Raw genomic sequence first — 23338 nt, 5'->3', positions numbered from 1 at the left:
TCGTCGATCGACCCGTTCGTTCGTGTAACTTTCCTTGTACCCCTATTCTAGAATAGACGAATCGCTCAGTAAATTTACGCCACAGCCCTCGGGATTTAGAAATTTTACCATAAAGGTGCAATTTAAGAACAAAAGAATGTAATAACGGACAAGTCAAGAATGAGTTAAGAGGATAATAACAAAGATATAAAAAGAACATAAAAATTTTAATAAACATGACTATAATACGGTATTTTAATAATGCGGTTGTATAATTTCAGAGGGAATTACTATACTGTCTATCTATCTATGAGAGTTGATTTCCATAAACTCCGTTCTAAGAAGAGCACTATGAATAGAAATCGAGGATGATATGCTAAATATCAAGTCTGTAGATCTCATTATTCTAGTGAACCTGTGCGAAACGAGTTGTTTTCCATCCGTATTAAATTTTATGTAGGTTTGTAGAGTGAGTTAGTTAATGTACTTAGTTCGTTAAGTTTATACGATTTTATCAAATATTTCTTCAGTATAAATTGTCTAGATCTTATTATTGTTTGCGTATTAGTGATATAAGTAAAAGTTTATAAGCCACATCATATAGGAATTTGCAGTCGCTTACTTCTCCGTAAGTATAAGAGATTTACAAAAATATTTATACATGGTTATCATGTTTGATTTTTTTATTATAGTAATAGTTATATATGTGTTATAGTTTGGGTAGCGTTCTTTTGGAAGGCGTCCCCATAGACAATTTTCACTCCAACTACATTGACAAATTGAGCTATCATAAATATTTTACATATAAAACATGTACGTCCCTTCTGAAATAATATCAAAGTTTTATGTCATCAAATACTCATAACCGGGTTTATAAGGCACGTTTGTATTTAAACTATATTCGAAATTCAGGAGTTTTGTCAAGTTTTGAATAATAAGCCGTAATTATGAAAGACTGAAGTACTTGAAGTAGACAAAACAGACGAGGGACCGCTACAAAGGTTTTTCAATTTGTATTTCGACAATTATAGTGTCTTATAATTAGTAATTTATTGTGATTGGTTAATTGAAGTTAAAGAAATAGTTTAATCCAAAAAAGTGTATAAATTCTCTACGGTATGAAAAGCGTACTTCATAAAAATTTAATGAATAAGAAATATGTAGTTGGCAGATCATGCAAAATAGAGACGCTTATACCGCATTAGTTATGAGCATAAATAATTACATAACATCGATATTACTAGATAATACAGATTGCAAACAATTTTAAAAGATATTGAGTTTACTTTGTCATAACCGACATTTTTTGACATAACCGCGCTTATGATGTTCTATAATTATTGACAAGCGGCCAAAGCAAAAAAAGCAATACCTCAGGGATTCTGTTTTATCTTCAGAATTGTGAGCGACATGCTCTATAACCGTCTTTATTAATTCAGTTTTTTATTGATATCGGTATTTATTGAGCACACACTTTGTAACGAAGATTTTCCAAGTAGAATTTGACTTTGATATCATTATCAATAAGATAATGTGTGTGCAAACACAGGTGCAAACACTCTCTCTTCCCTAGCTCTTATAATGCGATGGGACGGCAATCCGACACGACTGGAAATAGTTCAGGCGCAGGACCAACGGCTTCATGTGCTTTCTGAGGCACGGGAGTGTACTCACTTCAAACTTTCAGACTCCGGGCTGCTACTGAGAATTTTGACAGAAAATCCTGTATTTTTTTTAATATAATAATAAAATATATTTTCCTGACCCAGGATTTGAGCCCAAAACCTCGGGATTTGCGACCTTATATGTAGCCACTAGACCAACGAGGCAGTGAACTGCTTATGATATTCCTATATCAAATGCATGGATACTATGGATATAATACATGGTACTAACGTACAATTTTATAATATTTTTATTTCTAATAAAAATATTCTAGTAAATGTGAAAGAATATACAAGTTTTATAACAAGGAATTTGTATGAGTATTTAATAATGCAATATTACTTGTGATGTTGTGAAATGTGTGAATCCTTCTACTTATTTATAAATTCCTATTTATATTAATTCTAATAAACTAGGAAATAAATATGCGTTTTATAACAAAGAATATGAAGTAGTATTTTATGCGTTTGTACTATGATTTATATTATAATTTGTAGCAACTATTGGTCATTTCTAGTTAGTTTAATATTTGCAAAATAGTAATTTAATTTGATTTTTTCACGGATTTAAAAAAAAAAGATGCATACATGGAGCAGATGAAGGCAAAGGGTCACATTAGCGTTATAAAAAGAGAACTAAGACCATCTAATTGGAACACAACAATGCATTACTGTTTGGCGGTAGAATATATGACGAGTGGGTTCCTACCCATTATTTAGTGGTTGGGCTAGTACAAAGCCCGACCTATACCTAGGTAAGAATATACCAAGCTTTGATAAACTAGCTCAAATAAACTTGACCTAACCTGTTTTCATTGTCACTATTATATCAAACTAGTATACTGACTTGCGAAATACTTAAAAATATATAAAATACAGTGATTTGTCGTTGAGATGTTTTGCTAAAGTGTTTATTTTAAAAACTATGTTTATTGTACGGGAATAACTGGCTCGATGAAATAAAACAGGCGGATTTGGAAACTTAAAATGTGTATTAGCTCGTTGCTGGAAAAAATGCTAAGCACCATCAAACGGTGTACTTATAAGTAAAATTAAAAATTAAGTTTATGTTACACAAGAGCGTTGCTTGTTGCTTCAAATAATGATCAGGCGCATCAAAATTTATAGAATTAGATATATTTATTATTAGGGCCCATTGGTTCCGGGATAGTACAGTAATTCATTTTTAAAAGAAAATAAGCGTAACAACTTAATATGAGTATTTGAGTCTATCATTAGGTAAAGCAATATTTTATTGGTAGTTTTACTGAGATTAAAATAATTGAATGATTAAAAAGTTTTGTATCAATTTTTTTTTTCGAATCTGTGGTAGTATTTGTTTTTAAATTAAAAAAAGCTAAAGTAAGGCTCTATTGATTTAATGATGAAATTTAAGTAATATTTTAATTTGAACAACATTTTTAATCAAGCAGTGTAATAGTATATCAAGTTTATTGAAGGCTTCAATAAACTTAACATTATATTACATTCAAAACAGCGATGTGGTTGATTTTAATGGAAAATCTGGATGAAATGAATTTTACCTTATATATTAATTTTTCACAATAACAATAAAAATGCTTTCAGACTTGGTGTTGCCATTATCATATCTATACTACATGTATTTTTTAAACTAAAGAAAATAATATACTTTAATATGTGGTACAATACGTAAAGAAAATATCGATAATTGTCGTAATATTTTTTTAAACAGTATAATATATTTTTTTAAGCTTTATATATTATAAAAATGACTGTACATAGCTTAAAAATAAATGAATAAAATATATTATTAGCTGACTGATATTATATTTTAGATATGTAAATTAAAAATCTAACCTAATAAAAAATATTCTTTATAAAATGTGAATAAAACTTACATCACATAGATGTCTAAAATAAAAGCCGTACTATCCTATTATCCTTTTTAATTATCCTATTACATGTAGTTGTATTACGCAAATTAGTTGGAAGTTTACAAGTGAATAAAAATTTAGTTTCAATGTATTTACTGGTGGTAGGGCTTTGTGCAAGCTCGTCTGGGTAGGTACCACCCACTCATCAGATATTCTACCGCAAAACAGCAATACTTGATATTGTTGTGTTCCGGTTTGAAGGGTGAGTGAGCCAGTGTAATTACAGGCACAAGGGACATAAAATCTTAGTTCCCAAGGTTGGTGGCGCATTGGCTATAAGCGATGGTTGACATTTCTTAGAATGCCAATGTCTAAGGGCGTTTGGTGACCACTTACCATCAGGTGGCCCATATGCTCGTCCACCTTCCTATTCTATAAAAAAAAAAACCATTGTGTTTATACATAGATACAGTTCGAATCAACGTATAGACAAATATGACTCACCGTAATAAACATCGTCAAGTTCTTTGTATCTTTTGGCGTTGACACCAATCCGCCAACTGTATAGCAGCACTACCAGGATTGATATATTCTGTAACAAATCAACATTTTATCAGTAACAGCCTGTGAATTTCCCACTGCTGGGCTAAGGCCTTTTTGAGGAGACGGTTTAGGGCTTATTCCACCACGCTGCTCCAATGCGGGTTTGTGGAATACGCATTTGGCAGAATTTCAGTGAAATTAGACACATGCAGGTATCCTCACGATGTATTCCTTCACCGTATAGCACGAGATGAACTATAAACACAAATTAAGCACATGAAAATTCAGTGGTGCTCGAACCCACGATCATCGGTTAAGATTCACGCGTTCTTACCACTGGATCTCAGTTATTAAAATAACATTTTGTAACTGTGTTATAATTATTTACGGGTTATTATTTTTACAAAAACACAACACGAAATACTGAAAGAATTATTATGAGTTATATTATGTTGTGAAAAGGTAAGGTTTTCTGACTTTTTTTAAAATAATCTTTAATACTTTTTATGCGTGTGCACAATATAGGTGTACTCTTTATTCTCTCGCTTTTATAGTCTGTTGGAATGAAAAGCCACTTCACCGGAGAGGAGAGGTTAGGCGCAAAAACAACGGTTGCTTTTCGAGGCACGATGCTAATAAGAATCCCTTGACAAGAGAAACTCAATCAACAACCTCAAAAGCTAGCCACTCAGGTCATCAATAGAAATTAAAATATATTACACATAAATTACACGTAAGTCTTACACTTTATAAACGCCAATCTGTCTTAGCCTTTATAATGCTAGGAATATTAATAATAATAATATAGTAATAATATCCTGGGACATTTTTTACACACGGCCATCTGATCCCAAATTAAGCTTGTACAGAGCTTGTACTATGGAAACCAGACAACTGATACACTAAATATACAATTTTTTTTTGTAAATACATACTTATATAGATAATTACACCCAGACTCAGGACAAACAGACATGTTCATGAACACAAATATTTCTCCTGGGTGGGAATCGTACCCACAACCTTCGGTGTGAAAGGAAAGCATCCACGAACCACGCCAATCGGCTCGTCTATATTGACAACAATGACGCATTTGAACTGGATGTGTGCAAACAAAACTCGAAGGGTAAAGTATATATGGGTGTCGTTAAATCTGAGGCGATATTTGCATAAGAGTCGGTCGGATCTAATTATGCCGGTCGTATGCAAATATACCAAAATCTCAAGATGTGCCATGCAAGTTTATTTCACGTAGCGTTTTAAACTAACATCTATACAAATAGATAAAATTGAAGTGTTTGTCTGGGATTTCGAAATTAATGTCTCTTTTTAAGTTAATATGTATGTATAATTGAAAGATTCGTTATATACGTTAAAATTGAAGATTTGAAGAATATCCATTACAATAAGCTTAGCCAGTTTTGCTAGTTAGTTTTGCTAGGTACAAATGATTAAAAGTAAAATCAAAAAGAATTTAAATATACTTAATGTTATTATGTAATTATTTTCTATGCTTCTAACATAATAAAAAACTCACAAACCCAACCAACGTAAACAGCTTTTTTGTGTATAAGTCCTAGCAAACCAAAATAATAATAATAATAATTAATATTGATTGGTATACTATATTTTAAAATATTATATTTTTGTGTTGCAATTTACATTTATTTACAAAACTAGGTGCCAGGTGGCTCAACTAATGGAATTTCCATCTTACTTACTAAGGTGTTCCGAATACTGTAAGAATTTACATGTAATTTCTTCATAGCTGCAGATAATTGTCTCATTATTGCGTAGTTATTATCTACGCGAGCCGCCCCGAATATAATACGAGTTATATATAATATTAGTATTTCAAAATGTACATATACAATTATGTACATATGACATTTTGAAAGTTTACATTTGATTTTCAATTTTTGATTAGAGGGCGGCTGGGACACACGCTTACTGGTGGTAGAGCTTTGTGCAAGCTCGTCTGGGTAGGTACCATCCACTCATCAGATATTCTAGCGCAAAACAACAGTACTTGTTATTGTTGTGTTCCGCTTTGAAGGGTGAGTGAGCCAGTGTAATTACAGACACAAGGGACATAAAATCTTAGTTCCCAAGGTTGGTGGCGCATTGGCTATATAAGCGATGGTTGACATTTCTTACAATGCCAATGTCTAAGGGCGTCTGGTGACCACTTCCCATCAGGTGGCCCATGCTCGTCCGCCTTCCTATTTTATAAAAAAAAAATACGGTTGGTTAGGTTAGTTAGTACTGAAATTCTAAATTTCTATCATCAGACAGCTTACTATGTTTGAGGTGATACTCTCTATAGAATTTTCATTTGTTAGTTTTATTATATATTTTAAATTGATGATTAAAACACTATTTGTATTCATTTTTTACTGATCAGTAATGTTTGGGAACGGCAACAATTGTTATCAAGTAAGCCCTTTAAGATACAAATAAAATATATTAGCTGGCTAAGACGAAGAGTAGCAGATAGTATTTGTGATATTTAATCTAAAATTTGTTGTCATTTTAATAATTATCTGGTAATTAAAAATACAATTTTTTTTAAGTTTTTTTTTAATCATATAATAAAATTATTAAAGATGACGTAATTCTTACGTGCCAATCCGAGGATAAAACTTTGTGTGCAGATACTAAACATATGTGTAGAAAGTACACACATTTTATGATCTCTCTGAATTCATCGTATTCGGGTATAAATATTGATGTACACTAAAGGCGCCATTAGAATGTGGCGTCAGGGTCTCATACAAGTGGACTTGAATAGCAAACACATTGTCTTCTAAGATAATGGCACAGGGCCGAATTCTACTAATCTATAACGATACGTTCCCGATTTAATTCCAATCATACTTTGGTTATTCTATATCTATTCAGAAACCGAATCAAAATGATGTTAACATATACCGTTATGCCAAAACCAAACTTAATATTTAAATTTTTTGCCAATAGTCGATAATAAATTAAAGAATAGGAAAATGGATAAACGATCACGATTTAATTCGATTGCGATAAAGTGGCAATTTGTTAGTAGAATTGGTCCCCAGTTTATTAGGTGTCATTCTCGTATTACGTAAGCGGGCTTCGGAAGGGGCGGGATTAAGTGTTTTCTTGTAAATATATATGTAGGTATTCAGGGAGCTACTGAAAATATATTAAGTAATGTAAAACTTATATTATACTAACATTATGTACATGTAAGTATATTTGCTTACTACATTTTAACGTTAAAATATTTGGAGCAACACATCATCTACGGGAATGTCCAGCATGGGAAGAGCTGCGGCAAAGATTGATCGTAGCAGTCGGTGGAGACCTATCACTGCCAGCCGTGGTGAAGTCCATGGTTGGCAGTGAAAAGTCTTGGAAAGGTATGCTCCGCAATCGCGCAAAAAGAAATGGCAGAAAGGGAGAGCGAGGACGATGCTCTGGCAGCACCGATAAGACGTAAGAGAGTAGGGAGAGTCGGATTGCCGATTGTGAACAGATCTCGATTATTGTCATTTTATACATAAGAGAGGAATATATGTATGACCCTAGTTTGTCACTTCGTCTATGTATATTATCTCTTCACCAATTGTGAACTGATTTGAATTCTTATTATAATATGGATTGAAGATGGACTCATATAATTAAGAAGGAAAAATTCCATCAAACAGGTGGAAAAAACTGTTTTTCAGCAAAATGCTGTTTCATGAATGAAGCATTGATCTTAACATATGTTATAAATGCAAAAGTATGCAAGTTTAAATTTGTTTACAATATATATACATTATAAACCACTGAATAAACAATATATAAAATAAATACAAACTGACCTCTTAAAGTGCCTTGTAAATATTAAAATATGCTGCACAAGTTCAAGTGTGCAGGAAAATGTTAGAAGGCGGGATTTGTACTTTTTACTGAAATATGTCTTTTGGAGAACGTTGACCTCGAAGGAAAGATGAGGTCGAACAAAAAGATTTAGATAATATGTAGTGGATATTTTTGTTAATTTTTTAATTTATGAAAAATATACTATTTTTTGCCTGACTAAAGAGTGTGATTTAAACATATAAATTTTCTATGATCAAAAACATTTTGAATGTACAGTGAATTGGAACACTTTATGGACTTGTTTTATATTACGTACTAAAACTTTTATGCGAATACAGTAAAGTCCAAAAGAATAATAAAATTATTTTGTTTTATGGATATATGTTATATTAAAATGATACTTATATTCCAAGCTGATGTTAGCTTTTCATTTAGTTAATTTTTATAAAAAAACTAGTCAAAAGTGACTATTTTTCAAGCATATTCATGACATAGGTTTTGGTTGGACGATAATAACATTATTTTATACGTAATGTGACGTATCAATTTATATGACGCCATTATAATTTTTTTATGACGAAAACATAAGAGTTCGCCTAAGGCCAGCAAAATTTTAGATTACAGCCGCGCGTGTGCTAGATCTCATTTATACGCTTTTTCTATCAACATTGACCAGCAATATTGTATTTTATTTGTGCTACATATATTTTTAAAATTAATCAAATGACATGGTATACTTTTTTATCTATAAAATGATAATTAGCGCTCTATGATAAAAGTGTTATCATATTATTTTCCGCAGTCCTCTCGTCTCAACATTTTTGCAGCGACTGGTTTAAGAAATAAATAAATATATACTTATGTTAAAGGATGGATAACATGAGATAGGGTTTTTTGCGGAAAGAAAATGTAGAAAGCGAAAAAACCTTTTATCAATGGTATTACAAAAAATCCCCAAAGACAGCCCTACATTATTGGATCAAAAACACAATTATTGAAAATATAATGTAATTTACATACAATATTTTGTTTTTAACTTTGAACTAGATTTAATAATACAAAATGGAATAAAAGCCGAGGTGGCCTAGTGGTTAGAACGCGTGAATATTAACCGATGATCGTGGGTTCAAGCCCGGGCAAGCACCACTGAATTTTCACGTGATTATAATTCATCTCGTGCTTTACGGTGAAGGAAAATATCGTGAGGAAACCTGCATGTGTCTAATTTCACTAGAATTCTGCCACATGTGTATGGATTAATAGAATTCTGCCACATGGAAAGGAGGCCTTAGAGCCCAGCAATCCGACATTTACAGGCTGTTACTAAATACTTACAATCAAGGTAAGCAAAATAAGGCTTATTATGTGTTCAGTATTCATATTTAAATTTTGCCTACCCTGGTTTATAAAGTTTTTAGTTTAATATTAGTTTGTATATACACCCTCCCATATGCGGGCAACATATTAAAGTAGGAGTTAATATCTCTTTTGAATATATACATATATCTTAACAAAGTGTGTGTGTTAAAAATTGGAAAGTTTCCTTTATTAAGCAGCTTTTTGGTAAACTAATTACGATTTTTTTTAAATGAGCTTGTTCTCCAACAAAACTTTTGCTTTGTCAAAAGCTAATAGAATTGTGGAAGTTGGACGGCTAATATTTTTCAGTTGTTCTGTATTTTGTTAGTTTTTTTTAGATTAGTGACGACCATTGTACGAATAGCAAAATAATACTTCACACCTCAAGAGGAAAGCGTGCTTCTGTTGTTTCTTTCATTCTTCTTTTGATGGCTATGCTTCTGTAATTACCTCGTTTGTCTAGTGGTCAGCTTATAAGATTACAGACCCCAAGGTCCTGGATTTAAATCCCTTGTCAGTACTATATAAAGCTATTGGGGTTTTCTGCTAAAAATCCAGTAGCTTAGAATATGACAGTGCTTGCATTTCCGTGACTCAGATAGCACTCAGATAACCGTTGGTCTTGCGCTTGAACCATATTTCAATTTTAAAGAGAGTTTATACTAGAAAAATTCCTTCCTCATAGTGCTAACAGCCGTTACTTAAACTTTAAATACATTGCTTAATTACATATATTCTTAAAATACCATTCATTGTTTTGTATAAAATATATATATTTACTATAATATTTGTTATTTATTTCGATAGTACCTAAATGTTATGAAATAAGTTTGATAAAATTATTAATCTGAAAACAATATGAAAGACGACAAAGAAATTTCATTTAAAGCAATGTTTATGAATTTGTATAAAATTTTTAAATCCATTTGAAAAGTCTTGTTTAAACTAATTCCAATTGAGATCAAGAGATCAAAGGCTGAAGTGAACCAATACAATTTAATTTACAATCCATAGAGTAGCATTCATGAAATTGCAATGAATTTTTTTTTCTATGTTTCCGTATAAAAAGTAACTTATAGAAGAAGTATCCGTTTGAAATTAACTAAAATTGAGTTAAAATATTTCTCTTCTTAATTTTTTTTACTATTCCTTTCTTAAATTATAGTTTTGTTTTTATCATAAAACTAATTTTATGATAGGAAATAAATAACTTTAAGACTTCAAGGACAGCAGGACACGTGTGGGGACCTCGCTTGTCCTTTTTTAGCTGGCAAACCGAATGGCCTATTGTTGCCAATCGTTCTAGCGAGGATTGCAGCTTGGAGCTAGGCAGTTGGTATTTGAATACTATAATATCTCCTGCGCAATTGACTCATCTATTCTCAGAAAAGCCACTACGACCAAAATCGAGCCACAAGGTGATCATATCATTTCTGAAAAGAGCCGCAGTGTAAGGAATAAAAACCATAGATATATCATAGTAAGGGGGATGTCTCATATTTCCAAAATAAAAGCTTAAAGTCTCTTTTTTATGTGTATCCCATAGACTATTAGGTACCCTATGTCCTTTTCTGAACTCCTGACAACGTAGATGCAAATTCATGATGATCGCTTCAGAAGATAAAACATGACAGCATAACAAACAAACAAACTTTGTCATTTATAATATTATATGTCAAATGACTTCGCTCGCAAAGTCCTTTCATCAAACAGATCATACATATTTAAAATAAATGCAAATATTTGTTTTTGTAATTATTTCCTTTTGTGTTTATTTTACAGGTAATTAATAATTTATTAATTAGTGTTTTAATTATCGCATCGAAGAGGGGAAGCAGTAACAAATACAGAGCTTATTCTTAAGATAATTTATCTATGAAAAATAAGTAATATTATTTAAAATAAGTTTATCATGGAAATACGAATGAATCTCAATGTAATTTGTTTCAGTTGTGGCAACATAAATCGCGCGGTTATTCCCGTGGAGTACAAATAAAGATGGCCGCTAGGAAGCGTTAATGTCCAAACAATGTATTTGTTTAACAATTATAGGTGAATTAACTTCACACAAAGGATATGAAGAACAAAGAATAAAACGAATAAAAAAAAATTATAAAGCGCGATGTGAAACTGAGACATTTTCAATTAATATTATTCTACGAGTAACTTATATGTGTATATATGTACATAGCTCATTAATATTATGACGATTTATTTAAGCAAATACGGAAAATTTAATTTTAACATTAACATTATATAATATATTAAAATTATATACTTTTCTAAGCTATCGCTTTTATTTACCAGCAAGTTATTTTATAAGTATTCATTTTGTATCTCATTCGTGATATATTCAAAACCGATTTACGGGGATACGCTATTTTTATACGTGTGTCATTTACTAGACAGTTGGGCTTCCTGCAAGTCCGCCTGGGTAGGTGCCACCCACTTATCAGATATTTTTCTGCTAAACAGTAATATTATATTATAAATCTACGCCGCCACGTCCATAAATCTATAGCTGAGGAAGAGGAGTCAGCTAGAGTCTGGAAATTTCTCAAGTCCTTAGGAGTAGGAAAATCATCTAAAAATATAAATACTCACAATAATAATTTAAATGAATTAAATAATCATTTTTCGTCCTCTCAAACTTTCGACACTGCTGTGAAGTCTAATACTTTAAAAGAAATTTCTGCTAAATCAACTCCTGAAAATTCTCCTTTTTTCTTTAGTCAATTTACTGATAGTGATGTTAAGAAGAACATTTTAGCAATAAATTCTGATGCTATTGGTTCGGATTGCATTAGTCGTAAGATGATCCTCCCAATCCTAGATATCATAATTCCTGTAGTCACACATATTTTAAACCAATCCATTATCCTTTGTGAATTCCCTGAATCCTGGAAAGACGCACAAGTCATCCCCCTCCCCAAAAAAACAAATCCTTCATCTTACACTGATTATCGTCCTATATCCATTCTACCTTTCCTGTCTAAAGTACTTGAGCGCCTTATTCACAATCAATTAAACCAATACCTTTCAAAAAATGTCCTATTGAATCCTTTACAATCTGGCTTTCGTCCTGGTCATAGTACGACTACGGCTCTGATCAAAATAACTGATGACATTAGATTAGGAATGGATAATCAACAGGTTACTGTGTTGACATTATTAGATTTTAGTAATGCTTTCAACACTGTAGACTTTGATATTCTTCTTGCTATTTTGTGTTCTCTTAACATATCTGCTAAAGTAATTGACTGGTTTCATTCTTACTTGTATGGGCGCCGGCAACGGATAAGAGTTCAAGATTCTTTCTCAGAATGGGCTCCTATAACTGCTGGCGTTCCACAAGGTGGCGTGTTGTCTCCCCTCTTGTTTTCGGTCTTTATAAGTACCATCACTTCTCATATATCTTCTCTCTATCACCTGTATGCAGATGATCTTCAGATCTATTCACAAAGTAAAATTGCGAACCTTCCTGAAACTATACATTTAGTTAATAATGATTTATTAAATATTTCTAAGTGGTCTACTGCATTTGGATTACGAGTAAACCCAAATAAAACACAGGTGCTGATTATTGGTAGTTCAAAATTTATTTCTCGTATATCTTTTTCGGATCTCCCGGTTGTACACTTTAATGGTGTTAACATACCGTTCATTGTTACAGCTAGGAATTTGGGAATTTCCTTTGACCAGCACCTGTCTTGGGAACCACAGATAAGTGAGGTTAGTAAAAAAATTTTTGCAGCCTTTGGCTCCCTTCGAAGGTTACGCAATTTTCTACCCATCCCTACCAAAATTATGTTAGCACAGTCACTCCTACTACCAATTCTCGATTATGCTGACGCATGTTATCTTGATCTAAAAGAGGTGCAACTTAATAAACTTGAGCGTCTCCAAAATCTTTGCATCCGATTCATATTTGGTCTTCGTAAATATGATCACGTTTCTGAATTTCGTAAAAAGCTCAAGTGGCTCCCAATCCGGCTTCGCAGGAATACTCACATCCTTCAACTTCTGTACTGTATTCTGTTCAATCCGTCTTCTCCTTCATATCTAAAAGAACGTTTTCAATTTCTTAGTTCTTCACATAGCCATAATCTTCGTTCTGAAGAGAATTTGATTTTAAAATACCACCTCATACAACATCTTTTTATAGTGACTCATTTACAGTCCATTCAATTCGTCTTTGGAACTCTCTTCCACTAGAAGCAAGACGTGCACCAACTATTACTTCTTTTTAAAAAATGATAAAAGAGCACTATCTTGCTTCATGAAGAAATACTGCAATTAAATATTTTATTTATTATGTAAGTATCTATAGTATGTAAATGTATATATTTATAATGTGTATGTATATTATATTATTATATAATTATATATTTATGGAATATTTATTTATGTATCGTATATATACATATATATATATATATATATATTGTATCTATTTTTTTTAATGTATTAAATAATTTGTACACCCCTACCATCCTATCTCTCTCCTCTACCAAAGGTTGCCTGGAAGAGATCGCTGTTTTAGCGATAAGGCCGCCTATTGTACATTTTTCTTTTCTTTGTTTTTGTTTTACTCCTATTATTTTTGTCTATATTGGTGTACAATAAAGAGTATATAAATAAATAAATAAATATATTTAGTATTGTTTCGTCCACTTACTTATAACACAAAAAAAAATATAATTATTATAGTCAATATCGCATATAACTATGTCACATTTCACGTCCACGGTCCGAGCTGAGTTTCGAGTTTGTTCATACAGAATAGCTGTACGAGATAGTGCCTACATATGTATAATGATTTTGTCTTATTTGTTATTATAATGATAATATACAAATGATATTGTACAGTTCTTTTTAATGTAAATGAATATAATGCATGATTAATAGTAGCAATATTGCTTTTGATATTATTTATCATAACTTAACATTGTTTTGTCTATAATTATTTTGTTATCGCTATGTTAAGAAAATCCCCAAAAGAAGGCTCGGATATAAATAAGCTGTCATGACATATTCGGGATCAAATTTATCAACAGTTATTATATCAATTTCGAAATCTATAAATATAATAAAAAGGCAACTGATCGCTGTTTGTACATGGAATATATATAAGGCCCCAATAATAGTTTTACTATTATCTTTATCAACATAATAGAACCCAAAACAATGGTTGTTATAATTTTTGTCTGTTTGTCTGTGCGTTTGTTTGCCGCTAATTTTAAAAACGGCTCAACTGATTTGAGTGCGGTTTTCACAAATATATTGTGGCAAACTTCACTTAAAATTTTGTTTTATTTCAATTGGCTTATAAATAACAAGTTATGTTAATTTAAAGAATCACGTCTAACATTTTTCGATAGAAATGCTATAAAATAACTGTTCAGTTGAATTGACTGAAACTTTATCTACTTATTAATAATAGTCTGTAAAATTATGATGACTGAAAATGTATAGGAATAAAACTAAGATAAAAAAATTGTCACTTTTAGAGATTTAGATTCTCCATTGTAAGTTGAGCTCAAATCTAAATGATAAATCATATGATTTAATTTATTATTTTGAGAGCTTCCGTTGCGTGCGCTGCGTAAACGGTTAAAGGTAAACTGCAACATGTATGACGGAATTGTTCCTCTTGAAAAGTTATAAAAAAAGTCTGCGATAGCATATGTCTATCTTTTAAGGTTGATTTACTATAATTATTGTATTACTGTATTTGTTTTTGGTTTTGTGTTGGGTAAACTTTGTAAGTTAGGTAGGTATTTTGTTTCGCCGCCGCATATTTTAATTACTTATTTTTTAAACACACAGATTTACCTTTCAATTTTAAAAAGACACAATTTCCTGTGAAGGTATCGTTTGCAGTTACATTAATTAATGCACAGGGAAAGACATTTAAGTCTGACGGAATGGATTTAAGGAATGCTGTATTTCTCATGGCCAATTGTATGTTGCTCTATCTTGATCAGGGTGTGGCAAAATATATCTAGATCCGGGAGGGGTCATGAAAATAAAACTAAAAATGTTGTATATACTGAAATATTATGTCTGTTCTTAGTGATTTCTTTAAGTTACACGCGGGTGAAACCGCCGGCTAATTAGATAATATAATTATAACGAGTTTCCAGGATTTGTTACGCATTGGCGACGTAAGGGATGACCTTTTACCATCAGCTGGCTTATTTGCCAGTCTGTCAACCTGCGGGCACAGCTAGTCAAAAATATTTTATCTTACCCGGCACAATAAATCCATAATTTAAAACTGGCTACGCATCCAGTTTTAAATTATGGATTTATTATTTTTTATAGAATAGGAAGGTGGACGAGCATATGGGCCACCTGATGGGAAGTGGTCACCAAACGCCCTTAGACATTGGCATTGTAAGAAATGTCAACCATCGCTTATAACCAATACGCCACCAACCTTGGGATCTAAGACTTTATGTCCCTTGTGCCTGTAATTACACTGGCTCACTCACCCTTCAAACCGGAACACAACAATATCAAGTATTGCTGTTTTGCGGTAGAATATCTGATGAGCGGGTGGTACCTACTCAGACGAGCTTGCACAAAGCCCTACCACCAGTAATTTGGGATCAGATGGCCGTATGTGAATAATGCACCAGGATATTATTGTTATTATAAGGTTACAGTAAAATAACATTTTTAATTTTAAAGTTCAACTAAGATTATTTATAGAATCACAGTGAATAGCCATATATTTATGTATCTTCACTAGTTTTCATGTTATGGTGAAATAATGTGACAAGGAAATATTTCAATGAGCGAAACGAAGATTTCACTACTCTACCTATACAATTACAGCTATCAAGATAATAATGTGTGTATGAAATTACATATTACATGAGTGCATGGAATTGAATATGTATGTATGTGACTTAAATGTTATGTGCTTATTGGCTATCGTATTATTAACTTTACACTAATCAATGGGGAGAGGTTTGTTTTATAATGCCAAATTGATAAAATTACTAAAACATAATATATATACTATAAGCCAGTAGATACAGCGCGTGTCAGAGAAGGTTCTAGAATACAATATTATCGTATAAGTAGCTGCGCTTCGCAGTTTCTCCGCTTTAAATTTAGACTGTTTATGTGACAAGCGTGATTTTCATATTCTTGTATTATGTCTTGATAACCAGAATTATATCAATGGTGGCAAAGAATTTATTGTAAGTTCTTGCTAAGAGCAAGGGCTTTCAGTTATTTTGTATATAACGAAGAGAACAAATGTTACATTCTCTAAGAAACAACTCAAAGATTGCGCGATAAGTTTGTTAAATCATTTTTGTAGGCTTTATTAACGTATGGATTAATTATAACAAACTAGTTTTCACCCGCTGCTTTAAGGGTTCAGGTGATAGGTATAAAAAGTAGCCCATGACCTTTCTGGGCCTTCAAATTTGCTCCATATATGTCATCAATATCCATTCCATGGATTAGCCGTGAAAAAGTAACTGACAGGCAGAGTTACTTTCACGTATATATTATTTCACGTATATATTATAACAAAGAAATCTTTGTTATAACATTCATTGATCTATAAAACTTTAACGTATGATTGATCAAAATATGCCTGAACGTTAAGGAGGCATAAAAATAAGACCATAAAGTTATCACAGACACATTTAGCCTTATTGAATGATAAATAATGCTATAAAATTGGTCGAAATTAGCCCATCTCTTTGCTCAAGATTTTCTTGAACTCTTACAAGATTAAAACTCATTCATTTTTATGTTTATGAATAAATAGTTGCTCCGCACGGTTTCACCCGCGGTAAAGGTTGCTGCACCGTCCCGGTTGGGCTAGTTCTACGTTTTCATCTCCGATTGGTGGGTACATATGGAAATTTAGAACTAACTCTTTTCAAAGCAGCTGTATGTATTAGTATAGTTATATCACAGGTTAAATGTTCCTTTTCCCGCCTCTATTTTATGTACTAAAATATGTACTATGTTGTTATAAATTCCTTTATTACACACCAAACGTTCATACAAGAAATAAACTTAACTAAATAAAAAAGTGTACAAAGGCATACTTATCCCAATAAGTTAAGCCGAACTATGAGGTACTGAGACGAGAATAAATCAAATTGATTTATTATTACTATTATTGATAGCAAGAATACAGACTTGTCGCAAAATTAAAATAAAAAATATATAAAATAAAGGTATGTAATAAATGTAATAATTTTTTTACTCAATAATGATGATGATGACGGTGTCCTCCTGATCGTTTTTAGCCACGGCGATCAATCTCAAAAGGGATTAGCAAATTGTGCAGAACATATTATAGTGCACAAGTATGTGCACGGGAGTATACAAACTTCCAACTTTTTTTTTTTTTATAGAATAGGAAGGTGGACGAGCATTTGGGCAACCTGATGGTAAGTGGTCACCAAACGCCCTTAGACATTGGCATTGTAAGAAATGTCAACCATCGCTTATAGCCAATGCGCCACCTACCTTGGGACCAAGATTTTATGTCCCTTGTGCCTGTAATTACACTGGCTCACTCTCCCTTTAAACCGGAACACAACAATATCAAGTATTGCTGTTTTGCGGTAGAATATCTGATGAGTGGGTGGTACCTACCCAGACGAGCTTGCACAAAGCCCTACCACCAGTAAAACCACCAACTTCCAGACTCCGGGCTGCTACTAAGATTCTTGGAGAGAAATACCCTATTCTATTGGCCTATACTAAGTAATATTACTTATTATAAGATATCAATAATAAACACAAAATAAGATCTAAAAAGGATCATAGATATCAGTGTTTTTCAACTTTTTCTTTAAAATATGATTTGCGCATAATTAATGGATGATCATTTTGTAGTTTAACAGCTGTCATCAAACGACCTAGAGTATGTACGAGAAGAACTTACGGATAGTGTGAGCTGAACATTGCTGCTTGATCTCGACTGACCTTAGATAAATAATGGAATCTATCTTTCAGATAAGAAAGAGCGAGTGGATAAAAAAGTAGGTTATATAGTAGCGACGGAGTGCGCATATTCTTTCTTATCGTAATGGGTAGCCTATGTAGCTTTCTACTATTATTAGCGACATAGTCTAATTTACATAACCCAATATTAAATTCTTTGCATAATATAATTTCGCCAATGTAATTTAGGAAAGAGAAAACAAGGAGATTGATAAGTGTGGTTGGAATCGCAGAATCGATAAAATTTCGCTTTCAATAATGAGATCGACAAGGCCTTACTAATATAAAATCTTCATTTACTACAAAAATGATTTCCATTAATGGTTAGTTACGGCTATAATAAATCAAGCATAAACTGTTTGTCGTAAGTAACAGAAACAAGCACAGGGTATAGCTTCAAGGAATAGATTTTTATTAATTTCAAAAGTAATAAAAAATAAAGAGACTACTCAATAGAAAATATTATAAGGACATTTTAAATATGCTATGGTCAATAAAATAGCTGCGTAAACTTTACACGGCGAATTTATTAACAACACACAACTTTAAAATTGAAGCCTTTTAAAATTTAATTTCGAGTAAACGAGTAGTAATTAAGTTAAATTGAGTTCAGAGTGGGTTGGGAACAAATACCAATGTAAAATATTGGTTGGTTAATAACAATACAAAGTACAAAATAATGTGAACAATATATCGAAGTATGCAAGGGAGGACTACAAACTTTGGTCATGAATTCGTTTTCATGTGACTTCATTTAAAAGTTTATATCACATGTATATCTATGTTAATATATTCACAATATATAATACATATCTATGAGTAATTAACTTAAAAATTGTATTTTAAACATTTCTATGAACTCTGAATAATGTTATATCAATTGAGGATATGATATGACTGTATTTAGATACATTTATCGGTCCCAGTCTCTGCAGATATAATATGATACTATACCTAGCTGATAAGACTTGCTTTTATATTTTATGAAGAAATAAACTCATTTATTCATTCTTTTATATGGTTTGTTTCAAGCTGTAAAACATTTAAAATAACAGTTCACTGAACAGAGCAATAAGATATAAGCTAAAGACCACCAATTCTAATATCATCAAATAAAATCAAGTAATTTATTTGCAAATAATGACATCACACACACAAGCACAAATCTGCTTCAGAGTAGCATGCAAAAATAACACCTGATACAATTATTCCAGTCCTCCATACTGTTCATTCCATACAGTTAATTTCGAGCTTATAATTCGCACCGTGCTCTGTAGTGAAAGAAAACATTGCGGAAAATCTCGAATGTTTCTAAAGAAATCCTTTTCTTTAACAAGAGAAAGGAATTCGGTTCGGTTAGCCTTGGATACATACCGTTCCTTCATTTACTACAAAAAGTCTATTTATATTTTTGAGCTCGTTACAATTAAGTAGGTCTCGAATTTAATAATGTTTTGTTGTGTTCACTTCGTAACTTTTGACAATTTTATAATTAGGATATGTCGTAGTTTATTTAATTTTTAAAAATCTTCAATTATTTTAATAAAATTAATGAATTAATTACTAGTTTATCCGTCCCGTTTTCGCACGGAAATATCCAAACCGAATATCACATCTCTAAGAAAAACTGTATAAAATTGTGCGTAGTTTAGTGGAAAGAAACGGACAAATAGATATCCGACGTGAGTGATTTTATTTTTATAGAGAAAGAGAAAGACAATTTTCACTTAGTTTTTATTATTTTCTCTTCTGATTCATTAATTTAAAAGTTTAGACATAAACCAATTTAAATTAATCCCCAATCCTTTGAACATTTAGCGTCTCGCTTGTTTTTCAAGATAATTGTCATGAATAATATGCCAAAGAAAACAAAATCTGGCAACTAAAATAGAATTGAATGCGTCTTTTCACAATTTTTCTACTAAATAGAGATGGAAAAGTCCGAATAATTATATTCGGACTTTTTTTACGAATTTTCATTAAATAGCTTAATTTTTTTCTAAAGAAAAACTATACATATAAAAAAAGGTTTAACCACCAAGCTGGTCCAATTAATAACGCATGATTAACAAGATTTGAAATCATAACTTTCATTTAAAATTAACAGTTCCATTCTACCGAGACATCTCAGAACTCAGCTGCAACGTAAATTAAGTTTAATGTAGACATCGCTTTATGTAACGAGTTTTGGTGGCGAAGTTAGAAAAACTGAACGATCTCCCGGCTACATGTCTTCCGATTTTCATTCCACGTTTTATTACCGTCTCAAGATTGTAAAATTACGATCCCCGTGAGTATGCAATGTGATACTATGAATCTATTTGAATATTATGCGACCGTAATCGAAAAAGTTATCTTCGTTATTAGTATTTCCGACAATGTTTTTTTTTTTTAATGTAGCGCTTGTTTGTTGTTGTTGTTTTTTTTTAATGTGTCGCTTGCTTTGTTCGATTATGATGTTTTTGTAATGTAAATCAGAAAACTTTTTGATAGTTGTGTAATTATAATTAGGGATAATAAAGTAATTTTTTTAAAACTAATAAGCCGCAAATGGCTCACTGCTGGGCCTTCTCTTAAACTCTTCTTAAATAGGAGGTGATTCATAAACGCAAATTAAGCTGATGAAAACTCGGTCGTGTTTAGCCGGAGTCAATTCAAGTATTCTACTTTGTATGTTTTTAATATTATATAAAGAATCGAGATACGCCTGCTTGTGTAATAAGTAACTACGGTACAAAAGAGTTTATATCGTTTTTTTTAAATATTTGCATGTTTTCACAAAATCCACATATATAGATAAACTTAAAAAGCAAAATCGATATATAAAAATCTATATAAAACATTTACTGGTGATAGAGCTTTGTGCAAGCTCGTCTGGGTAGGTACCACCCACTCATCAGATATTCAACCGCAAAACAGCAGTACTTGGTATTGTTGTGTTCGGGTTTGAAGGGTGAGTGAGCCTGTGTAATTACAGGCATAAGGGACATAACATCTTAGTTCCCAAGGTTGGTGGCGCATTGGTGATATAAGCGATGGTTAACATTTCTTACAATGCCAATGTCTATGGGCGTTGGTGACCACTTACCATCAGGTGGCCCATATGCTTATCCGCCTTCCTATTCTATCAAAAAAAAATTTAAGCCAATTGTTGTTGGATCCATTTCTGAGATACACGAAATAAATTACGCACAAGAAAGATGAAACATGCATATTTTTTAGTATTGCCATATTTTTGTAAATTAGCAATATTCGATTTAAGAAAGTGTGGAGGTGTTCGTTCTATTCCTGAGAATTGTTACTTTTGAAAACTTTACTAAAATTGTTACTTTGCATATTTTGCATTTTATAATTTAAATCTAAAAAAAACGTTAATAGCTCAACATTGTACGGGCTGGATAACGATATGAATCTCGTCACGTGCGATCCGAACCCCCTGGATTATTGCTGTCCCCACTTCTTATACATTATTTGTGCTTTTACAGAGGAAAAAATAATTCTTCGAAAATCAGACATTAATAATATTTTAAAAATAATAAAAAGTGACGTTTGATAAAATCTTCATCTACTTTGAATGGGTTTACTACGGAAGCGTTAAATATTAATACCATTCGAGTTAGTAAACTTCGTACACTTTGCCGAATTTTAAGATTGTGTTTATTCAAAAAATTTTTTATAAAAAAAGAGCTTTTTTGAATTGTTTTATAGTATAAGTAAGTGGCCAATATATCAAAAACCATACTGCTATTATTTATCATTCGGGATACATTAACTAGAATTGTATAATATCTTATTATAATAACAAACTCATTATACATATGTATGCACTATCTCGTACAGCTGCTATTCTGGATGAACAAACTAAAAACTCATATCGGACCGAGGACGTGAAATGTTATATGTGACATTGACTATAATAATTATAATATTTTTTTTCATGTTCGAAGACCACCTGATCTTAAGTCACCACCGCTTACTATAGGCACCGTAAGAAATATTAACTATTTTTATATCACAAATGCGCTACCGACTTTGGTAACTTTGACTTACTAAGACTGTAGTTACATTGGCTAACGTATCCTTCTAACTGAAACACTTCGATACTAAGTATGCTGCTTGGTGATAGAAAATGTGATGAGATGAGATGAAACCTACCCAGGCGAACTTGTACTAGCCCATATTGGAAAGATAGTATAATGTATAATGTTCGGCGGTGAAGGAAAACATCGATATAATACTACTTGTGTACCACCAGCCCGCAGTGAAGCTACATGGTTCGACTCAAATCCTTTCCTTAAGTGAAGAGCAAGCCTTTGTTCAGAAGTGAGACATTTATAATCTGTTACTTTTATACAGAAAAATGTTGTATCTGATCTGCAAATACGCGGAAATTTACATCCGAGCCAGAGCTTTTATAATTTAAAGTTTCTATGAAATTAGCTGGACATAATGTTAGTATGTATTATGAAATATATAATTAATTAATTATACGCAATTTTGAATGTGCGGTTGCATTAATATAAGAATATTTCGAATAAGTGTAAAAGTAAATTTTAGAATCACATTTATTTGTTATGGACTATTTTGTTTATAGAATGAAGATCAAAAGGATCTGGCGCAAAATAAAGTGAATTCGTATTTCTACAACGCGGTTTTCGATTTCCGTATGTCCTCGACCAGTCAATTGGCACAAAGCAATATCAAAGGCAAATAAATGTGTTTTATTTAAATTGAGAATCTGTATTATAAATTTATAAATGTAGTCCTGGGATCTCATTTTAATTATCATTTATAAAGATTTTATAAAACGTATTATTTTTCAATTAAAATTATGTATGTTTATTGTCTTAAACAGAACTATAAATGCTCCACTTACTATTATCTACTCGTAGACTACTAAAATGTAAGAACGTATTTTTGGTGGTAGAGCTTTGTGCAAGCGCGTCTGGGTAGGTATCCTCCACTCATCAGATATTCTAACGCAAAACAGCAGTACTTGTTATTGTTGTGTTCAGGTTTGAAGGGTGAGTGAGCCAGTGTAATTACAGGCATAAGGGACATAACATCTTAGTTTCCAAGGTTGGTGGCGTGTTAACATTTCTTACA

General features: G+C 31.9%; 1 protein-coding gene across 2 annotated transcripts in view; it reads right to left on the bottom strand.

The window, feature by feature from the left end:
• LOC126781869 (uncharacterized) overlaps window positions 1-23338 on the bottom strand; it is a 55011-nt gene that overhangs the window by 25767 nt on the left and 5906 nt on the right. For both annotated transcript variants that reach the window (XM_050506990.1, XM_050506989.1), the window contains one exon: window positions 4004-4091. In XM_050506990.1, the coding sequence (XP_050362947.1) occupies window positions 4004-4091 (88 nt within the window). The remainder of the gene's footprint in view (window positions 1-4003; window positions 4092-23338) is intronic.

Source organism: Nymphalis io, chromosome 4 (genome assembly GCF_905147045.1).
Source record: "Nymphalis io chromosome 4, ilAglIoxx1.1, whole genome shotgun sequence".
In the NCBI taxonomy this organism is placed as follows: domain Eukaryota; kingdom Metazoa; phylum Arthropoda; class Insecta; order Lepidoptera; family Nymphalidae; genus Nymphalis; species Nymphalis io.
This window is presented reverse-complemented; position numbering and strand designations above follow the sequence as displayed.